General features: G+C 46.9%; 1 protein-coding gene across 2 annotated transcripts in view; it reads right to left on the bottom strand.

The window, feature by feature from the left end:
- Positions 1 to 21,744, bottom strand: part of LRRC49 (leucine rich repeat containing 49) — a 1,183,445-nt gene that overhangs the window by 366,630 nt on the left and 795,071 nt on the right. For both annotated transcript variants that reach the window (XM_086959021.1, XM_086959022.1), the window contains one exon: positions 1,655 to 1,738. In XM_086959021.1, the coding sequence (XP_086815147.1) occupies positions 1,655 to 1,738 (84 nt within the window). The remainder of the gene's footprint in view (positions 1 to 1,654; positions 1,739 to 21,744) is intronic.

Raw genomic sequence — 21,744 nt, 5'->3', positions numbered from 1 at the left:
TTAATTTTACTTTGCAGTTATTTGATTCCTAGTAATGTTTCTGACTAAAATGTGAAGTACATCATTTTATTTCCCATTACGGCAGGAAAAACATTTTCTGAGGTTTAATCTGTTGGGTGCATAAACTGGTTCAAATGTATATGATGGTCATTTGTTTTTAGGTGCAGCCATTCATTATGATAACATACACTTGCACCATCAAATAGATATTTGAAAATATTTTTTGAAGCGTTACTACAGGTGTATTTAGTTCACCTTGATTATTATTAGAATCAACACATATGCATTACACCTTAAAAAAATAATTTGACTATTGAATTTGGATACAATGCAGGACTTGCAGTAGATGGAAATGTTGAATGATTCAAATTTGGGACTGACATTGATTTTACAGGTAATTAATACGAAAAAGGTTGCAACTTGTCTCGTGCAATTTCTACATCAAGTTACATTGCACCTACCTCAATGATGTGTAATGCATATGTTTTAAATTTGACAATTTTCGAAATTTCGTTAAACACACCGGTATGGTGACTTTTTGATTGATATCTTTTTTTGTGGAAATGTCAATTTTTTTGAAGGCAGCCTGCACCAAATGTAGCATACAGGTGTATTTCTCTAAATTTCTGAAACGTCAGCACTACACACATATGCATTACACATTGGTATGCTACTGCTTATAAGAGAGATTTAAAAATGCACAAGTCCAGTGCACATGTTAACAGACAAATCAAAAATTTGCAGGTTAAAGTGGAGATTACCATCGATTGCATCCATGATGGTGTTGATTTTATCCACCATCAAGAAGCAGCAGCAGGGGGAGGACTTGGAAGATCGGGTCTATGGCGGAAAAGGAAGTGTGAAATTGAGAAAAGGTGAGTTTCTGCCTTATATCCCTTCCAAACCGCCAACTCGGGTTTGGAGGTTTTACCACCACACTCACATCGGCGGGAGGCACATCGTGATTGGGCCAGCGGACAAACTGGCTGTCCTCCCTCCGACATCCACTTTTGTCTATTGTGCCATTGACACAGATGAACATACCTGGTGGAGTCAGCGACACCCAGTCGGTCTTTTGTCCGTCGAACCGCCAGCATCTAAATAGAACGGGTGGACTGCCTTGGCGGTGGGCTGAAAAACTATCAAAAAGTGGGGGCGGGACCAGGTCCGTAAAAATCTAAATCAGGACCTGTGTTCAGCACTGGGGTAAAACACTATTTTCCGTGTTAAAGTGTGAGGAGTTCCTTAGAAAGTGTGCGAGGGGTACGTTTGTATGCTATGATTTAATTGAGTACTAACGGAACATAACTTCTACCTTGTTGCTATAGTTGGGAAGACTTTGATTAAGCATAGATAAATGGTCTTATTGCAAAAGGATCAGTAAACAGACAATATATTAATTTTACAAGTACTTGTGTTTCTTTTAATACATTTTTTCTTTAAGTCTGTTCAGGAACTTTGGCCAATAATTTACAAACACTGCTAACTGAAAACACTGGTATGAAGTCTCACTGGGAGTCCTTGTCAGGTTATTTTAAAAGCTATGGGAAACAGAAGTACTTTTCCATTCCTTTTGGACAATGTCATTGCCATTAGAATTCGGTATCAACGTTGGATTAGTTCAAAGTGCATACAAAGAAAATGTAAGAAATACCTTCATTAATGCCACCTTATGACTTTCGCGCTTCTTCTCTTCCTCTTTTCTTGCCAGGACTGATGCTGTGCGCCGTTCTTCTTCCTAGAAAAGGTTTGTAAACGAATAATGTAGCCAATTTAAAAAAATCAATATCTATGTCTAGGACATATTCCAGTCTGCAGTTCATGTAAAGAATCAATTAAAAGCTCTTAAATGATTTATGGCCATCCTCAGGGAATCCTCTTGTCTGAATTTAAACATTCCTTGAACAAAAGCCAAGAGAAAAGACAAGGATGCAAGTTTACAGGGAATTGTGGTTAGTCTATATGTTTTTATTAAACAAAGTGAGAGAGGGTTACCTTTAGGAAATCCTCAGCCACAAATGCCAAAAGTGCTCTGACATCGGCCAGACATATCTACTTACTTTAACGTCATTGGAGGTCTGGAGGGGGTAAACGTAACATCAGCCAATTTAAGCAGTTCCAGCAACTGATTTTCAACTGAAAAAAAAATTACTCTTCCGCAATTTCCTGATTGACTTAGCTGATGCAGATCATGCTATCATTTGCCAAAATTGACACCAAAATCACCTTTTTAAAAGTAGGTAGTGAAGATTTTCATATTTCATGTATTAAGGCTTCAATCCGAGTACCTCCTAAGGAAACAAAAAAAGGTATCTGCCTGCCCAATATGAAGTTTGAAATTGACTACTGGTACCTGTCAACATGTATATTTTTAGGTTGGCTAGAGACATATTTAGTTGTCCGCTAGATCTCTTGTCATCACCACAACACAGAAAAGAGCTTTGGGTCAGGCTGCTATAAGCATTTGGTTGCTATTGGATTAGCCCTCTTCCACACTGGTTGTGTGAAATATCATGAGCAGCAATGGCATTTTACAGATCTGTGCATTTCCTTTGTTGGCCTTACTGATTTGGCTTAAAGCAGTCCGCTTGAGGCTTCACGTCTAAGAAGCCCCAGGTCTTGTTTGCAGTGTGAAGGCTCCCCAAGAGGGACTGGGAAAAGCGGTCCACCACAAAATGCCGTCCCATGTCTTACTTGCCATCGATAGTGCCACTGCCAGCACGGTTAGACAGCATGTGTGTAGGAGCAGCACTTGTGAAGGGATGCTGTGCACTTCTATTTCACAAGGCCTGGCTGCTGAACCACATATACATCCCCTCTCCTAACATGGCGGTCACGTGAACGGTCAATTTAGGTGAAAGGATTCCCCTGTTGTTTCAGGTCATTCATAAAAAAGTATTAGAGTTTGCCGTATGCTCGGCTGTCCCATAGCCTGGCCTATACAAGTGGATTGGACGCATGCAAAAGACCTACTTCCATGCACTGGGGAGACCTAACTACTCAGTATTCTGGTTCTGAGGCTGTCTGTAGAGACCCTAAGAATTCTGGAGCCCTTGAAAGAAGCTAAGAGTTTGAGACTGAATGAACAAAGGGATGAACAGCGATTTATAAATTGTGCTACCCACATGAGTGGTCTGGCACTGGCAGCAAGCAACGAGAACTGAACAGAGCAGGTGACTGTAACACCAAACATGTAGGAGACAGTACATTAGGAGGAAAGCAGGGCTTCCGGCTGCATCTGGATGTCCCTCCCTGATGTGACTGGAAACTGTCTCCTCAACGGCAGCCTGTGAGTTCCGCATGCGGTGCTCGGTGGATACATTAGCGTTTTATAACATCTAGGAGTAGTCAAGTCAAGTCAAGTCAGGAGATTTATATAGCGCGCTACATACCCAGAGGGTCTCAAGGCGCTTGAAGAAGGGTGGGGGAATTACTTCTCGAATATCCATGTTTTAAGTTGCTTTCTGAATGCTAGGTGGTTCTGAGTAAGGCGAAGGTGAGTGGGAAGTGAGTTCCAGGTTTTAGCTGCCAGGTAGGAGAAGGATCTCCCTCCCATGGTGGTTTTGTTGATGCGAGGTACAGTGGCAAGGGCTTGGTTTGAGGATCGTAGCTGGCGGGAGGGGGTGTAGAAGGACAGTCGTGTGTTGAGGCATTCGGGTCCAATTTCGTAAAGTGCTTTGTGTGCGTGGGTTAGGAGACGGAAAGTAATCCTCTTATTGATGGGGAGCCAGTGGAGGTTTTTCAGGTGCCCAGAGATGTGTTCTTTACGCGGGATGTCTAATATGAGCCTGGCTGAAGCGTTCTGGATGCGTTGGAGTTTTTTCTGGAGTTTTGCGGTGATACCGGCGTATAGGGTGTTTCCGTAGTCCAGGCGGCTCGTGACCAGTGCGTGGGTGACTGTTTTTCTAGTTTCGGTGGGGATCCAACGAAATGTTTTTTTGAGCAAACGAAGAATGTTGAAGCAAGATGAAGAAACGGCGTTGACTTGTCTGTTCATCGAGAGTGAGGAATCTAGGATGACTCCCAGGTTCCGTGCGTGGTCCGTCGGGATGGGTGCTTTTCCAAGGGCCTCCGGCCACCAAGAGTCATCCCAGGCGGAGGGGGAGGTGCCTAGGATGAGGACTTCTGTTTTGTCTGAGTTCAGTTTCAGACGGCTGTGCTTCATCCATTCTGCTACTTCTTTCATTCCTTCATGCAGGTTGGTTTTGGCAGTGTTAGGGTCTCTGGTGAGAGATAGGATCAGTTGAGTGTCATCGGCGTAGGAGATGATGTTGAGGTTGTGTTGGCGTGCGATGGTCGCGAGGGGGCTCATGTATACGTTGAAGAGGGTGGGGCTGAGTGAAGATCCTTGTGGTACGCCGCAGATGACTTCAGAGGCCTCTGACTTGAATGGTGGAAGGCGGACTCTCTGGGTTCTTCCGGTGAGGAACGAGGTGATCCATTCCAGTGCTTTTCCTTTGATTCCGATGTTTCTGAGGCGCTGTAGAAGGGTGCTATGACAGACTGTGTCGAAGGCTGCGGAGAGGTCGAGGAGGATGAGGGCGACTGTGTCTCCATTGTCCAGTAGAGTTCGAATGTCGTCTGTTGCTGCGATGAGGGCGGTTTCAGTGCTGTGTTTGGCTCGGAAGCCGGATTGTGAGGAGTCGAGGGATTTGTTGGTTTCGAGGAAGGCGGCGAGCTGGTTGTTGACCGCTTTCTCGATGACTTTGGCCGGGAATGGAAGGAGCGAGATAGGGCGGTAGTTTTTGAGTTCGGTGGGGTCAGCTGTGGGTTTTTTCAGAAGGGCGCTGAGTTCTGCGTGTTTCCAACTTTCCGGGAAGGTTGCGGAGTTGAGGGAGCAATTGATGACGTCTCGGAGGTGTGGTGCTATAATGGAGTCTGCTTTGTTAAAGATGTGGTGAGGGCATGGGTCTGTGGGGGATCCTGAGTGGATAGAGTTCATCAGACGGATGGTGTCTTCAGTGGAGATAGGGTTCCAGTCATTGAGGGTGTTCAAGGGGGGTGGGGGTCCTGCAGAGGGTTGGGTGGGTTGGTCTTCGGGTCGGTTGTCGAAGCTGTTGTGGATGTCTGCAATTTTGTTGTGGAAGAATGAGGCTAGGGAGTCGCAGAGGGCTTGAGTGGGGGTGATGTCGTTAGAGTTGGCTGAGGGGTTGGTAAATTCCTTGACGATGTTGAATAATTCCTTGCTGTTGTAGGCGTTGCTATCTAGTCGGTCCTTGAAAGCGGCTTTCTTGGCATTCCGGATCAGTTGGTGGTGTATGCGGGTGGCGTTTTTGAAGGCGTCTTTGGTGCTGGTGTTTGGGTCTTTTTTCCAGGCCTTCTCAAGGGAGCGACAAAGTTTCTTGGATTTCTTAAGATCATCGTTGAACCAGGAGGCCTTCTTGCTGCCTAGTTTGATTTGTCGTTTTTTCAGTGGTGCTAGGATGTCGGCACAGTTGGATAACCATTGGGTGAAGTTAGTGGCTGCTTGGTCGGGGTTTGAGGAGTGGGCGGGGGCGTATTGAAGAAGCGATGAGGAGATCTGGTCGATGGTGACTTTGTTCCAGTTTCTTCGCAGAGTGGGTTGGGGATGGTTGTTGAATGTGGACTTGTTGTAGGTAAAGTGAACGCAGCTGTGGTCAGTCCAGAGGAGAGCTGTGGTGTGGCTGAAGGAGACATGTTTGCTGGAGGTGAAGATAGGGTCGAGTGTGTGACCTGCGATGTGGGTGGGGGTAGTGACAAGTTGTTTAAGTCCGAGGTTGGCGAGGTTGTCCAAGAGGGAGGTGGTGTTGCGGTCGTTGTTCTTTTCAAGGTGAAAGTTGAGGTCTCCCAAAAGGATGTAATCCTCGGAGGGGAGCGCGTGTGGAGTGATGAAGTCCGTGATGTCTTCACTAAATTGTGCGCGGGGTCCAGGTGGCCTGTAAAGGAGGGTGCCTCTGAGTGTGGTCTTGGGGTCGATGTGGATCTGGAAGTGAAGGTGTTCAGTGTTGGCGAGATTGACGTCTGAGCTGGTTGAGAAGCGGATGGATTTCTTATGGACGATAGCGATGCCTCCTCCTGTTTGGTCGGTCCGGTCCTTACGGATGATTTTATATCCTTCCGGGATGGCAATGGTGATGTCTGGGGCTGAGGAGGCGTTCATCCATGTTTCTGTTAGGAAGGCGACGTCCGGAGAGATGGTGTCTAGTAGATTCCAGAGGTCGATGGCGTGCCTGTGGACTGAGCGGGTGTTGAGCAGGATGCATTTTAGGTGGTTGGGATCGGATATCTGTTGTGTGTTCGTAGATGAGGAGTTGTTCTTGGTGCCGTCAAACTTGCAGGAGTTGCAAGAGAAGGGTCCATGGGTGTGTCCAGGAGCGGCTTGGACGCAGTTGGGGGAACGGCTGGGGTTAAGGGCTAGGAGGGTGGTGGCATCATAAGTAATGCGGGAGGGGTGGGTGGTACGAGGGCCAGGGGGTCTGGCGCTGGGCGCGGTCCGGGCGCGGACGGGCGTAGACGGGCTTACCTTTGGCGCACCTTCGGCGCGCAAGGAGCGCGATCGCTGCGCGTTATCGCTGCGCGAGAATGCATATGTCATATATGGAGGAGAGGGAGGGGGCGAGGGAGGGTCAGCAGGGAGGCGGGGCGGGCTGTGGGGGCCAGGCTCTGAGGCACCAACAACAACAAGCGTAATATGGCGTCAGCGTAGGGAAAAACGAAACTGGAGGTAGGCTGGGGCTCAGGAAATTGACTAGGCTAGTTGCACAATCGCGCTCCTCGAATCAGGGTTCCAGATCAAAGCGCCGTGACTACAATGCCCCCAGAGCGTTGCAATGCCCAGATCTAGAAGCACCGTGTAAATAGTCCCCCAGGAGCTATTTAAATGTCTCAGTAGCGTCGCAATGGCACTCGCGCTGCAGCGCTATGTAGAGAGCTTAGGCGCTAGAAAAGGCAGAGCACAAATACAAAGCAGCTGATGAGTTAAATGTAAACGATACCTCGCAGGAGCAGGACACAGGGAGAGACCGTTTCTGAACTAGTCAGGACGGTCATAGCGCAGGCGGGGTCAGAGCAGGCAATGTACTTCGTGGGAGGGAGGGTCAGCAGGGAGGCGGGGCGGGCTGTGAGGGCCAGGCTCTGAGGCACCAACAACAACAAGCGTAATATGGCGTCAGCGTAGGGAAAAACGAAACTGGAGGTAGGCTGGGGCTCAGGAAATTGACTAGGCTAGTTGCACAATCGCGCTCCTCGAATCAGGGTTCCAGATCAAAGCGCCGTGACTACAATGCCCCCAGAGCGTTGCAATGCCCAGATCTAGAAGCACCGTGTAAATAGTCCCCCAGGAGCTATTTAAATGTCTCAGTAGCGTCGCAATGGCACTCGCGCTGCAGCGCTATGTAGAGAGCTTAGGCGCTAGAAAAGGCAGAGCACAAATACAAAGCAGCTGATGAGTTAAATGTAAACGATACCTCGCAGGAGCAGGACACAGGGAGCGACCGTTTCTGAACTAGTCAGAGGTTCTTGCTGTGCACAGCCCACTAATGGCACAGAATCATGCAAAGTAAAGCATGTCTCCACAGGCGACGGATGCATGCGCAATCAAGACAAAACTGCTGGGTTTATTATGAATTCCATCACGTTTACATTGATAGAAGCGGGTCTCCAGTGATACATGATGTGCTCTATTACCAAAAATACACTGAATGAAGTTAATGACACTCAAGTAACCAAAAAGGAATTTTAAATTGTTGCCACCATTATAGCGCGTGCCTCTGCAGACAGCAACAGAGGCATCTTCACACTTTCCAATATTTGTAACTCTCAAGACAGAGATTTTGTTCAAGAAAGAAAGATAGTGGTGGGACATTATTCACCAACTGTGGAGATGAGCAATATAGGAAAGAGAATGTGTACCGAAATTGTGAGATAGGATATTGTTTTGCTAAAATATGTCATGGCCTGACTTCATGCCAATTGATCTTTTTCTTTCAGATTAAATTAACTGAATTCCAGGTGATGAATGGTGCATTAAAGTCAGGAAAAATGGCAGTCATGGAAAAGAGCCCGTGTTCTATCCGTTTCTAAGAGAGGAAGGGACAATTATTCATAATTAGATTCAACAGAGAAAATGTCGACAGCTTGTCTTGAACTGCATTTAGATTAGGTTAGGGGAACATCATCTGTTAATCAATGCCTTTGCAAGCTTTCGTAGACGTATAGGTTAAAGACACCGATATTTTATGTGTCTCATGAAGTTTAAAGTATGTATGTTTTCTTAAAGCAGTATATGTTCTGCCTTACGTTTAGGCACTTGCACTTTACCTCCGATGTCTGATAGGAACCATTTTAGAATCAGAAAGAATAAAAAAAAATCATGTTCATATAGTCAAAAATGTAGATTCTGATAATCCTGCCTGTTCTCGGTTTGATCATCTAGGTAAAACGATGGAGTCCTTTTCGATTACAACTGATGTCAGGCAATGATATGTGCTGGTGCCGCACTTTTTGAAAGGTTTTCTGCTTGCTCTCGTTTTAGGTTGGATTACTCAAATCTTATTCGTAAATGCCTATCATTTTTTAATGGTAGATGCCTGTAGTGTTATGAGTGCGCAACATGAAGGGCGTACCACTCAGAATGGGGGGAACCTGTGAAACCCCGTTATTAAGAAAGAGTTGGTTGGGTCCGTGTGACATGAACTAAAGTTCATAGTCCCAGCCCACTGAACCATGTGAGAAGTGTTGGTGTTATATTTTGCCTTTTACAGTGAAACGCCACATAATTGGTGACGAGGGATCTTGGGGGGCACACCCCAATACTGCATGGTTGCCCACACACCCCAATACTGCATGGCTGCCCACACACCCAAATACTGCATGGCAGCCCGCACACCCTGCACCCAAAGGTCGAGAGGCGACCACCCACATGAGGCCAGCATTCCTTGGCTGATGGCGAGCTGGGCCATAGTGCTTCCAGCATTGAAGAGGCGTCCCTGCAGTTGACCGTTTACAGGGAAGAAGTGAGGAGTGTGGTGTCGCCACAACGCCCTGGGCTTGTGAGCCGAGAGGAGTAAAGCCCAATTGGTAAACTGCTCATATATACAACAGGTGGGGCGGTGTCTCAGTCGCCAAAGGGCACATTGTGCACAAGATGTTGCAGACACGGTCGAAAAACTGGCCAGAGATAGCCAGAGAAGGACCTCAACCTTGCCATAGACAACACCAACCCACCTGGAGGGCCAATACAACAAAACTGAAAACTAAGTGAAAAACAGAAACCAGCAAGGAAAGTAAGGCTAACCAAAAGCCTTGGCTGAAGACAGCTCAAGGACGCCCTGGCTCACCTATGAGGTCAGTAAAGCGCACAGACAAGACAATGATGCAAAATGAAAGTCAGATATGATGAGAGCAGCCAGGCTGCAGGTGAACCACCCAAAAAGGAACAAGATATTAAGCACAGTAACAGGTCTAAGATGCTGAAAGGCATGAACTAGAGCCCTAAAAAAATCTTACTCAGCCCGATACCAGCAGAAGTAACAGGGCATTTGGCAGGTCAGACAAGCTAGAGACTACAGTGAAGTCGACCATTTCAGTCATTAGGCCCTTCAACATCTTGGAGCCCGTGGACATAAGCATCTCAAGTGGAAGCCGTGGGTTGAGAGGCTGGAGATGTATTTCGCCACCACTGTAGCGGAGGTCAACCAGAAGCGACTGTGCTGCTGCGTCTGGCAGGAGAAGGAGGGGAATGCATATGCTTTCTCTTCCCAGGTGGTGGTAGACTGGCAGTGGTGCAGCAATAAATCTATAGTCAGAGTATCCATGTATTCTAAGAAGGGTGGGCTACTAGCCCAACTCCTGATCAAGTCTGGGCAGGCTGCCATGCCTAAGGTCCTGTTGTCTTTGTCTATCTGACATGTGTTTTAGAGCCTGTGGGTATACTGGGGAAGGATAGTGAGTTGAGCCATTGTGAGGGATGTGAGCTGTTCTGCTGGATAATCCCTCGCCCCAGACCCACGTCGCTGGGTCCCACCCACATCAGCGGCCACGCAGAGGCTGGGCAGCTTACGTGAACCAGTGGCTGGTCGGCGCCGGACATATTGGGGTCCCAATTTTAAAGCCACGAAAGGGGCGAAAAGCAGACTGAGGTGGACAGGAAAATGCCGCAAGACCCAAGGATGTGGCCGTAGCTTAAGAATCCTTAAAGTGCTGCAGACCCGAGTCTCCTTTGTTGCTGAAAAGGTGACGGCCATCAAAGAGCATGTACAGCAAGGTTGACTGGACATCTCCTGAAAAGCCAGATGTCCTTAACCGGGTGTAGCGCCAAAAGGCTACCGATGTGGTAATCTTTCTGCCCAGTGAGTCGGTGGCACCCAGTCCACATCTATTGTGAATTTGGCTGCGCCTCTGCCTGGAGGAGAACGGCCCGGGCCTCCTCCAGGCACTGAGGCAGCACCTGCGCAGTCAAGTCCGAGATAGTATGGGAGTATCGGCCCAAGAGGCACGCGGAATTCACAGACCACAGCGCTAAGCTGGAGGAAGAAAACATGTACTTCCCAAGGTGATTCAGCTTCTTGGATTCCCTATCTGGGGGAGCAGAAGGGAATATGCCCTTGGACGCAAAATGTGCGCAAAATGTGCACACATGCATATTTCAGGAGTGCAACAGGGTGTTCTTTTGGCACCCTTGCAACCTTGAAATTGGATTCTCAATTTTCGATTCTAATTGGTAATCGCAAATTGAGAATGTCATCCCATTCATTCCTATAATCCACATTTATTTTAATAATAATACACATTTATAAAGCGCGAACAATCACCTGTAAGGGTCTCTAGGCGCTAGGGGCCGTCAGGAAGATTAAGCAAGCTATTAACCAGAGCCACGTAGTGCTGGGCTAGCCTGGCGCCGGAGCCGGTGATCGAACCGTGATCCCCAGATTCCAGCGTCAGTCGCCCTGTCCGCGGTGCCACACCTCTCCCTCATGGGTCTCCTGAATGGGAAGGTATTCCTTATTTTCGAATTTTCATTTGCGATTCGCAAATAAGGAATATGTAGGATTCGCAAAATTTATTGCAAATCCTACATACATTGCACTTTGTGATTCTCTAATTGCGATTCGCTAGAAATCGCAATTTGAGAATCGCAAAACTCTTTTGATACATATGGCCCTAAGTGGCAATAGATAACTAATGTTTACATTCACAGTTCTTTAAATCTAGGTATATAAGTATGTATTTACCAAATAAAGAAGAAAAGATCAACTATTATAATGCGAGTAAACATACTACTATACATATTTGTAAAATAAAGCCTGGATAAAAAAGTTTACTCACATAAAGAATTTTTTATACAAATAATATAATATATAATGATCAAGATCTTGTTTATTCTAATGTTTGTGCATTATTCTATTTTTCGAAATATATTCCCTGGTACACTAAATCATTATAATTCAAAGAACATTTACATTTGCAGTACCTCTAAAACTTTATTCAACAATTTTATTAGCTCTTCTGCACCCCCTGGTGTCCAAGTGTTTGAATTTCAGCTTGCAGTTATGAAAATCATATTAACAAGATAGGGAAAGAACAGACATCAACAAAAGAAAACTAGGGGCCGACTATTCAATAACTCCACAAGGTACCAGACGGTGCATTCATAACCTACAATAGTAACTAAAAATACAAATATGGTTAGAGCTGTACCCAAAAACTTGACTATTTGTCTTGCTAGATTGAACTACAGTCTCAACTGTTTCGTATTTAGGTCTCGTCTGCGCTGTCACTTACAACAGTTTTTGATTACTACAAGGGGCTCGGAGCAAGCATATTGCTTATTATTCGTTGGCTTTTTTTTATCACTTTTTCGCTGCCTCATAGCAGGTTAGCGCATACCAGTTTCACTTCACCTTTTTTCTTGTGGAGCCTGGGCCAAGTACAGATTGCTTCCCTTTGATTAGGATTAGGGTCACTCGGTGGTTTGCACTCTGATTGAAGTACAATTTTTCTTTCTTGTTCCCCTGTCGTTGTCGTGTTGCTACTTTACACCCATACCCCCTTTACCGTGATACTCATTCTTTTGTCCGAGTTGCTTCTTCCATCCCATTCCCGCTGTCCATATCACTTTGTCCCTCTCACCCCCCCATTGTCCTCGTTGCTTGTAACCCTCCCACCCCCTGTTCTCAAGGGTGCTTGCATACGCGATACCTATTGGCTTTTCTATTGTATTGTAAAGTCCAATTTGACAGCATAGCTGTTGCCAGACGCTACTCCGGGACCCATAGAGGATTAGTGTTGAATTAGAATAGTGAAACATGCAAGTACACTTTAAGTGGTGGATAGGTTAGTTAGTTATTTGTATTTGGAATGATAGCAGAAGGATAGAGGAGGACAAAGGTTTGTATTTATTTATCGCTTGTTGACGCACACTATTCGGAAGCCTAAAAAGGATTAGTGGTGAATTAATATGGTGAAATATGAGGTAATTTCAGTGGTGGATATTAAGTCTGTTACTTGGAGTGAGAAGGATAGCGGAGGGATAAAAGGGAAAGAAAGATTTGCATTCATATAGCACGTGTTACCCCTGATGGGTGTTGAAGCGCTTTTCTGGCGAGTAGCACGCCACTCTGGAACCCATAAAGAATTACTGTTGAAAATTAGTATAGTAAAAAAAATGAAGTAATTTGAGTAGTGTATATGTTATTCAGTTATTTGGGTAGTATAGTTTATTATGGAATTTGAGAAGTGAACATGTTAATCTGTTAATTTCGATTGAAAAGGATAGAGTGAAAGATTTTTTTTAAATGTATTTTTATGTCTTAGCAATAGGAGGAGGCTTTTGGATGAGTAAAAAGAAGTTTTGGAGGGGAGGACTCAGAGGAAAGGGTTTGTTTTAGGGGATCGGTATGTAAAAGAGGTGTCAAATGATGCAAGGAGTGGTAGAGTAGGAGATAAAAGGTAGTCTGTTAGGTGTAATTACAGCAGGGAGAGTGTGTCTGAATGTGATGTAGTAATGTATGGTGTTGATTGGTGTTGTGTTAGTGATGAGTGTATTGGTTAGTGGTATAGGATAAAGTAGTGTCTGTTTGTGGGTGATGGTGGATATGTGTGGTAGTTGGGATAGTAGGGTGTGTAGATGTGGTTTGGTTGGGTTGGTGGTGCATGCTGGTACATTAATCTGTGCATAGTGTTGTGCGTGGTGTACATTTGGTGTGAGTGTGTTGCTCTGTTTGTGGATGTGGATAGTGTGGGCTGGGTATTGCTAAATGAGAAAAAGGGCAGCATTTCTGGTCCTGGTCAGTCTCGAACAGGCTCAAACAGGAAACTACCCTTGTCCTTTCCACCCTTAGCCCCGACGCCCGGCTGAGATGCCCTAAGCCTGGCCTTTTATAGCCCTAGTTATCTGTTGACCCTTTCAGCCAATGGGAACTCTAGCCCTAACATTATCCAATCACAACACTAGCCCTAAAATCTAGAACCAATAGGAGACCAGGACCTAACAGCCAATTTTAGCCCTAGTCCAAGCACCCAATCAGTTCAAAAACCTTGATCTCTACGTCCAATAAAGGCCGTAGCCCTGCCAGTAGTCCCAACCTGAAGATTGTTCACCTTAGAATATTCCCTATTACTATTTTTGAATATTTGAATATGTGTTTCAAGGGTTACTTTACAGTGAAAGGAGGTCTCTCACTCTGTCACAAGGATGGTGTCATCAGTGATGTCATGAGTGAGGTCACTGACCATGTCATGAGTGATGTCATGAGTGATGTCACTGACCATGTCATGAGTGATGTAATATGTGACGTCATCAGCAGTGCATTGCAGGTGCGCAAGTTATAGTGAGTCCAACTAACTATAACGTGGAATTTCAATGGTTTTATGTCAATAAAATTTCCAGCTAACTAAAACTGGTGTGAAACCTATGGTTTTTTCAGTGAATGTAATAGGTTTTTTAAATGCTAATCCCTAACTATAACTGGTGTGAAACCTATGTTTTTTACAGTGAATTTAATAGGTTTTTTAAATGCTAATTCCTAACTATAACTGGTGTGAAACCTATGTTTTTTTCAGTGAGAATATATATATATAGGGTCAAAGGATTGGATCTTACTAACTCTGGATATAGAGTCTCTCTATACCAGCATAAGACACGAATGTGGCCTGCGTGGTGTTGAATACTTTTTAAACACACGTCCTGCTGAATATGCTATGCATAACAAAATGTTAATGTCTCTTATTTCATTTTTTTTTTTTTTTTTAAATATATTTTTATTGCAGGAATCAGTAAAACAATACAGTAGCGACCAGTATCGTATTATAAACAACTTATACAAGGTATAGCCCACCGACCCCCTTCCATAACGTTGCTATACAGCCAATCAGCCCATATCCCTGGGGTTGGGCGGCAAATGCAGCTGGGGTCAGTAGGATGCTGGAGCTGGTCCGGATAACACACTGTCCGTCATCTGCTTTTCTAAACAAACCCAAAACCCCAAAAAGAACCCCCCCCCTCAAAATTCCCAGTTACTGTGAAACCCCCCCCTCCCCCCCCCCCCCCACCATCAGCACCACCCCAGAACAGGACCCAAACTGCACCATCTAGATCCCATCCAAACCTCTACGGAGATCAACCCCATAATCCCCACTAGTCCTACGGTCGCCACCGTAGGAAGGCCTTATGGGCCAGGTGCGGGCTGATCGGAGGCAGTGGGCCCTCGTCGCCCAGGCTACCAGGACTATAGTAAGCCCCCTCCGGTGTCAAAACCTTCCGGGGCAAGAGCAGAAGCCCCCCAACCCTCCCTCCTTCGTTGTCAGCAATAAAGAACGGCAACCGCCTCCCCCCTGCCGGGCCCCCACCCAAAACAAGGCAGCATATCCCGTTACCCTTGTCCGTCCAAAAGGTCCTCCACCGATTTCGGTGTGATCACCGGTGTATGGGTACTGTCTGCCACTGAATCTTCCGAGTCCGATGGTGCCCCCTGAGCACCCGGGTTTTCTTCCTCCTCCTCGATGACTTCGCCTCTTGCTCCCGACAGTTCCGACAGAACTTCCAACACTCCCCTCCGCTCCGATGATGTCTCCGCAGTCGAGGGCCCTCCCGTGCGGCCGCGGCGGTTCCTGACCCTCTTAGATCGCCTCCTTTGTTCCGGCTCCTCCGCCTGATGGGTCGAGGCGCTATAACCATCTTTCCCTGTCCGGTACAGTTCGAGCCAGTCACAGACCTCCTCTGGGGTGTCGAAGAACTGGGTTTTGTCGTCGACAATGACGCGGAGCCTTGCGGGAAATAGGAGTGAATATTGGATGCCCTCACTCCTGAGTTCACGCTTAACCGCCAGGAAGGAGAACCGCTTGCGCTGCGTCTCGTAGGTGTAGTCAGGGAAGATATTCACCTGACTGTTTGCAACCTGGAACGGGCCATTGTGCCTGGCGGCATTTAGGATCAGGTCTCTGTCCCGGAAATGTAGCAACCGCGCCACCACTGGCCTTGGGGCTCGTCCCTGCTGTGGGGGCCGTGCTGGGACTCTGTGGGCCCGTTCTAGAGTGTAAAAGGAGGACAGGCCCTCCGGGACCACCGTGTCTCGGAGCCAGGTCTCCAGGTATCGCACCATATCGCCATCCTCGATTTTTTCCGGCAGGCCCACCACCCGAATGTTATTCCTCCTGTTGCGGCCTTCCGCATCCTCCGCCCTCCGTTCGAGGGTCTCAATGCGGGACATGGCATCCTTTATCGTCGCAGCCAGGGTTCTCTGCGCCGGTTCTAAAGTCTTCACCGTGCCCTCCACCTCCTTGACCCGGTCTGAGAGTTTACCATGGTCTGCCCTAAGGAGGCCCAGGCCCGTCGCCACCTGGGCAATGTCCTGTTGGAGGGCCGACCGAGTTGCCTCTATCGCTTCCAGTACACGGTCGAATTGTTGCTGGAGTGGTGCGCCACCAGGTCTTTTAGGGTCTCCATGCTCTTCCTTGTCCTGGGCTTCAGAGTCTGAGGTGGTCTGGCTGGATCCCTTGGCTCCTTTAGGTTTCCCCATGCTGCCAGGGGCTCTCCGTGAGGGTCCCGGAGTAGGCGTCTCCGTGTACAGGTGTCCAGCACGACCTTCCCGGGAGTTCGTTCTCAAGTCGGGTATGGGCGATCTCCTTCTCCAGAGCCCGTGGAGACTCCGCCGCTTCGGCTCACGCCACCGCCACGGCGTCCGAGGGCACCGATAAGGGGGCGGAGACAACCGTCGCCGAGTCGGGCAGGCCCGTTCACCCACTATAGCTCCGGGGCGAGGGCCACCAACTCCCTCGGTTGATCTGTGGCGCCAGAGTGTCGCGCCACCCATGTAGTTGGGCTGGCCAGGAAATCGTAGCTAGTTGCGGAGTCGCGGTGCAGACCACCGCCTGGAACAGAGGGCACCCGCGCCCGGTGCCCTCTAGTGCGTGGGCACCCGCCCGGTCGTCTAATCGAGTATGAACCCGTTGTAGAAGGTCCGAGCCTGCCAATGTCCAATGTCTAAAACAACTGAGGATGGTGAAGCCGGGTGCCAGTCGACACCCGCGAGACCTCTTCAACTCCGTAGTTTCGATCAAGGGGACAAAGGGGTCCGGGCGCCATGTTGGGTCGCACTCCGCAACTCCGCAAACTTCGGCATTTCTTCGAAGCCACCCCCGTCCAAACTCCACCAAGGCCCCCGGCAGGGTGTCGTCGCCTCGCTCAACCGAATGCGGGGTCTGGGGCGCCCCTCAGCCTCCGATGTTCAGGATAATTTCGGGCTTAGTCCCGGAGCCGAGCTCTCAGGCGACCATCGCCATCGGCGCCCAAGCCACGCCCCCAATGTCTCTTATTTCATGGTGCTTGAATAATAACTACTTTTCTTTTGAAAAGAACATGTATAGACAAAAACAGGGGGTAGCCATGGGGGCTTGCTTTTCCCCGAGCTACGCGTGTCTGCACGTGGGTTTTTGGGAAAAGCAAGTCCTCATGAACACACACAGGGACATGTTTGAAAATAATGTGATATCATGGCTTCGTTATATAGACGATGTTTTCGTTATTTGGAAGGGAAGCATGCAAAGCGCACAAGAATTTGTTAACCTGTTAAACATTAATGAGTTTAATCTTCACTTCACTTCCAACATGAGTGACTCCAAATTAGAATTTTTGGATGTCCAGATACAAGTAACTGACGAGACACTCATTACCTCAGCCTACAGAAAACCTTCTGCTGGTAATGCAATATTACATGCATCCAGCGCGCATCCACGTCACTTAATAGCTAGCATACCCTACGGGGAATTGCTACGGCTTAAGCGTATCTGCAGTACATCGGAGCAATTCAATGTCTGCAGTCAATTATGCTTAGAGCGCATGCGCAAGAGAGGGTATAGTGAGGAAATTCTGAAAAAAGCCATGACAAAAACAAGTGAAAAACCCAGAACTACCCTACTACCCAGCACCAGTGAGAGTAACACAAGCACAGCGGATGAGGATAATTCACCTAGACTCATCACCACTTACTGTAGACAGGAACGCAAAATACGTAACATCATAAATAAAAATTGGCCCATTGTTCTAACCGACCCCATTCTGAGAAACACGTTGCCAGAACATCCCAGCGTGACGTTCAGGAAATCTAAAAACATGGCTAATCTCTTATCAAGGAAGATTCCAAACGGGTCCACCAGTATTCAAACTTGGATGCCCACAAGCAATGGCTTCCGCAAGTGTGCCACTTGCAGGGCATGTAACTTTGGAGCCAACACTGCCACATACAAAACCCCTTTTAAAACAAAAGAAATATCCATCAGGGGAAAATATGACTGCCGCACTGAGTACGCTATATACGTCCTCACATGTACATGCGGCTTGCGGTATGTAGGCAGTACAAAAAACCCTGTTTACATGCGTATCCTTCAGCACATTCATGCAATCATTAACTGTGATCCGGCTTACCCGGTAGCCCGACATTTCAAGGTGAGTCACAATAAGAATGTGAACTGTTTAACATACTTTGTAATTGACCAGGCACCGGTGTTAAAGCGAGGTGGGGATAGGGACAAGACTTTGAGGCAGTTAGAGACCAGATACATCCTGAATCTTAACAGTAAGCATCCTAACGGGCTCAATGATAGGGAAGACATACATACCTTCCTTTAACTCAAGTCTAAATTGTCCTGCCTGATTCCCCATCTCTACTATCATATAATGGCTAAATCTGTATCCTTTCCGGGCGTAGTGTAATAAATCAAGCTAATAAATGCCCTAGTGACTCATACATGGTTGACCACGAGCATTTGATCAGTTTTTCTATCCTGTTAATTTTACCTCTCTTTTTAATTATCATTTTTAAACCTCCCACAATTTTGGTTGCACTTATAACACTTAGCACTTTACAGTTGGAATTGCTGTTGGAGCAAGACCAAGTTGCGCAACCCTCCTGGATTGCCAAATGGGCAAGGGATAGGTCACTATCCCTGTTTATATGGTTATGCACTGGCACTTTAATACAAGCGAATATTTGTACATTGTAACGTGACATTGGATTGTAATACTTGAGTAAGCTAGCTCCAACTGTAATGAAGGAACTAGATACACTAAGGCTATCTCAGCGAATGTGGAACACACTGCCATTTTTGCACAATGTATTTTTTAGCATAATATTTATTTACTTATGCATTATAAATTATTATCATGGACTTTTATATATTGTCTTTTTAGAATTTTAACATATTTATATGTTATATATTTGATGCATTGATGTAAATAATTGCTTCGCTGTACAGATACATGTAGCAATACCCCTTCTTTTAAAAGAAGTGTCATTTATATAGGAATATGTTGCTAGCTCACTGTTACACAAATTTTTAACACGCATTTAGGCGGTTATAAATGTACATCGTTACTTAATTGTTATTTTAAATATTTGTGTTCAGGTGCCCTGCACAAAAATGCTGCCAAGATTTACAAATAGCCCATAGACAGCGCCCAATTGTATGCACATGTAAAACACCTCACATTGGTAGCCTACTTTCTATGTCTATGTATAAATCACGTGGTGTCACTGTGAATTGAAAAAAATGAGTGTGTGCCTTATTTAAATGAAAAAACACTGCATGTCCGTCATGTGATCAAGGGCAGACCCTGCCCGAAACGCGTCATGCCAAAACCTAAGCTGCAAAATGGTTGAATAAACGCCTGCTGTGACACTCTGCAATTCGCGTGGTGGTCCGTATTTTCTGTGGGTTCAACCTGGAAACAGAATTCGATCCATATATATATATATATATATATATATATATATATATATATATATCCTGAAAACTCAAACCACTTCCTGATTTCCGCCACAGCAGACAGGCGAGGAAAGAGACACAGACCTCCGAGGTTTTCAAGTGGGCAAAGATGTTTATTTTGCTAGTGACCCAAAAACAACGCGTTTCAAGCCCGTAAGCCCTTGTTCACGTGTCATATATATATATATATGCACATTTTTCTTAATTTAATTAGAACATTTATTCTTTTAAATTGCAATGTATATATTTTTTCACACTGTGCACTAACATAAAAGAAAGCTCGTGTTAGAGCTCTGTACCAGTGATCAAGCCTTCGGCTGAAGGCGAAACGCGTTGGGCTAGTGACGATTAAGCTAAAAATAAAGCTGTTGGTCTAAGCTTTACACCTGCCTGTTTGTGTGCCTCCTTACCTCCGGTGCTGGGCCGGATCTGTGGATATATATATATATATATATCACTGCTCCAAGTTGCCCCTCGACAAAGGAGCACCCTCCGGTAGCTCGCACAACGGCGTTCACCAGGCAAGGCAGGAATTCGTCCTCCGATAGGATTCACAGTTCTTTAGCCGATCATTAAAAAGCCTGACGCGTTTCTGAGTTAAATACTCTTCATCAGAGGCTCGGCGAAAGTTCGTGCTGTGACACGCCCATATTCAAGAAATGCCCCACAGGTGAGTTTCAAACGCAATGTTCACTGGGCATTGTAGTCTGTGTCACATACTTAAATCCACAGATGGATGCACGATGAATTAAAACTGTCCATGAAAGCCCTGGATGGGCCTCGGCGACTCGTTCACAGCCATAATCCTGTCAGCTACCGGTTCCCATGTGAGACTCCGAATATTCTGAGCCTCGGGACCCCCAGTGATAACGGGATGGTGCGCCTTTCGCGGCTGGGCTGCCGCGTTTAATATCACTGCTCCAAGTTGCCCCTCGACAAAGGAGCACCCTCCGGTAGCTCGCACAACGGCGTTCACCAGGCAAGGCAGGAATTCGTCCTCCGATAGGATTCACAGTTCTTTAGCCGATCATTAAAAAGCCTGACGCGTTTCTGAGTTAAATACTCTTCATCAGAGGCTCGGCGAAAGTTCGTGCTGTGACACGCCCATATTCAAGAAATGCCCCACAGGTGAGTTTCAAACGCAATGTTCACTGGGCATTGTAGTCTGTGTCACATACTTAAATCCACAGATGGATGCACGATGAATTAAAACTGTCCATGAAAGCCCTGGATGGGCCTCGGCGACTCGTTCACAGCCATAATCCTGTCAGCTACCGGTTCCCATGTGAGACTCCGAATATTCTGAGCCTCGGGACCCCCAGTGATAACGGGATGGTGCGCCTTTCGCGGCTGGGCTGCCGCGTTTAATATCACTGCTCCAAGTTGCCCCTCGACAAAGGAGCACCCTCCGGTAGCTCGCACAACGGCGTTCACCAGGCAAGGCAGGAATTCGTCCTCCGATAGGATTCACAGTTCTTTAGCCGATCATTAAAAAGCCTGACGCGTTTCTGAGTTAAATACTCTTCATCAGAGGCTCGGCGAAAGTTCGTGCTGTGACACGCCCATATTCAAGAAATGCCCCACAGGTGAGTTTCAAACGCAATGTTCACTGGGCATTGTAGTCTGTGTCACATACTTAAATCCACAGATGGATGCACGATGAATTAAAACTGTCCATGAAAGCCCTGGATGGGCCTCGGCGACTCGTTCACAGCCATAATCCTGTCAGCTACCGGTTCCCATGTGAGACTCCGAATATTCTGAGCCTCGGGACCCCCAGTGATAACGGGATGGTGCGCCTTTCGCGGCTGGGCTGCCGCGTTTAATATCACTGCTCCAAGTTGCCCCTCGACAAAGGAGCACCCTCCGGTAGCTCGCACAACGGCGTTCACCAGGCAAGGCAGGAATTCGTCCTCCGATAGGATTCACAGTTCTTTAGCCGATCATTAAAAAGCCTGACGCGTTTCTGAGTTAAATACTCTTCATCAGAGGCTCGGCGAAAGTTCGTGCTGTGACACGCCCATATTCAAGAAATGCCCCACAGGTGAGTTTCAAACGCAATGTTCACTGGGCATTGTAGTCTGTGTCACATACTTAAATCCACAGATGGATGCACGATGAATTAAAACTGTCCATGAAAGCCCTGGATGGGCCTCGGCGACTCGTTCACAGCCATAATCCTGTCAGCTACCGGTTCCAATGTGAGACTCCGAATATTCTGAGCCTCGGGACCCCCAGTGATAACGGGATGGTGCGCCTTTCGCGGCTGGGCTGCCGCGTTTAATATCACTGCTCCAAGTTGCCCCTCGACAAAGGAGCACCCTCCGGTAGCTCGCACAACGGCGTTCACCAGGCAAGGCAGGAATTCGTCCTCCGATAGGATTCACAGTTCTTTAGCCGATCATTAAAAAGCCTGACGCGTTTCTGAGTTAAATACTCTTCATCAGAGGCTCAGCGAAAGTTCGTGCTGTGACACGCCCATATTCAAGAAATGCCCCACAGGTGAGTTTCAAACGCAATGTT

Source organism: Lissotriton vulgaris, chromosome 2_1, assembly GCF_964263255.1.
Source record: "Lissotriton vulgaris chromosome 2_1, aLisVul1.2, whole genome shotgun sequence".
Classification (NCBI taxonomy): domain Eukaryota; kingdom Metazoa; phylum Chordata; class Amphibia; order Caudata; family Salamandridae; genus Lissotriton; species Lissotriton vulgaris.
This window is presented reverse-complemented; position numbering and strand designations above follow the sequence as displayed.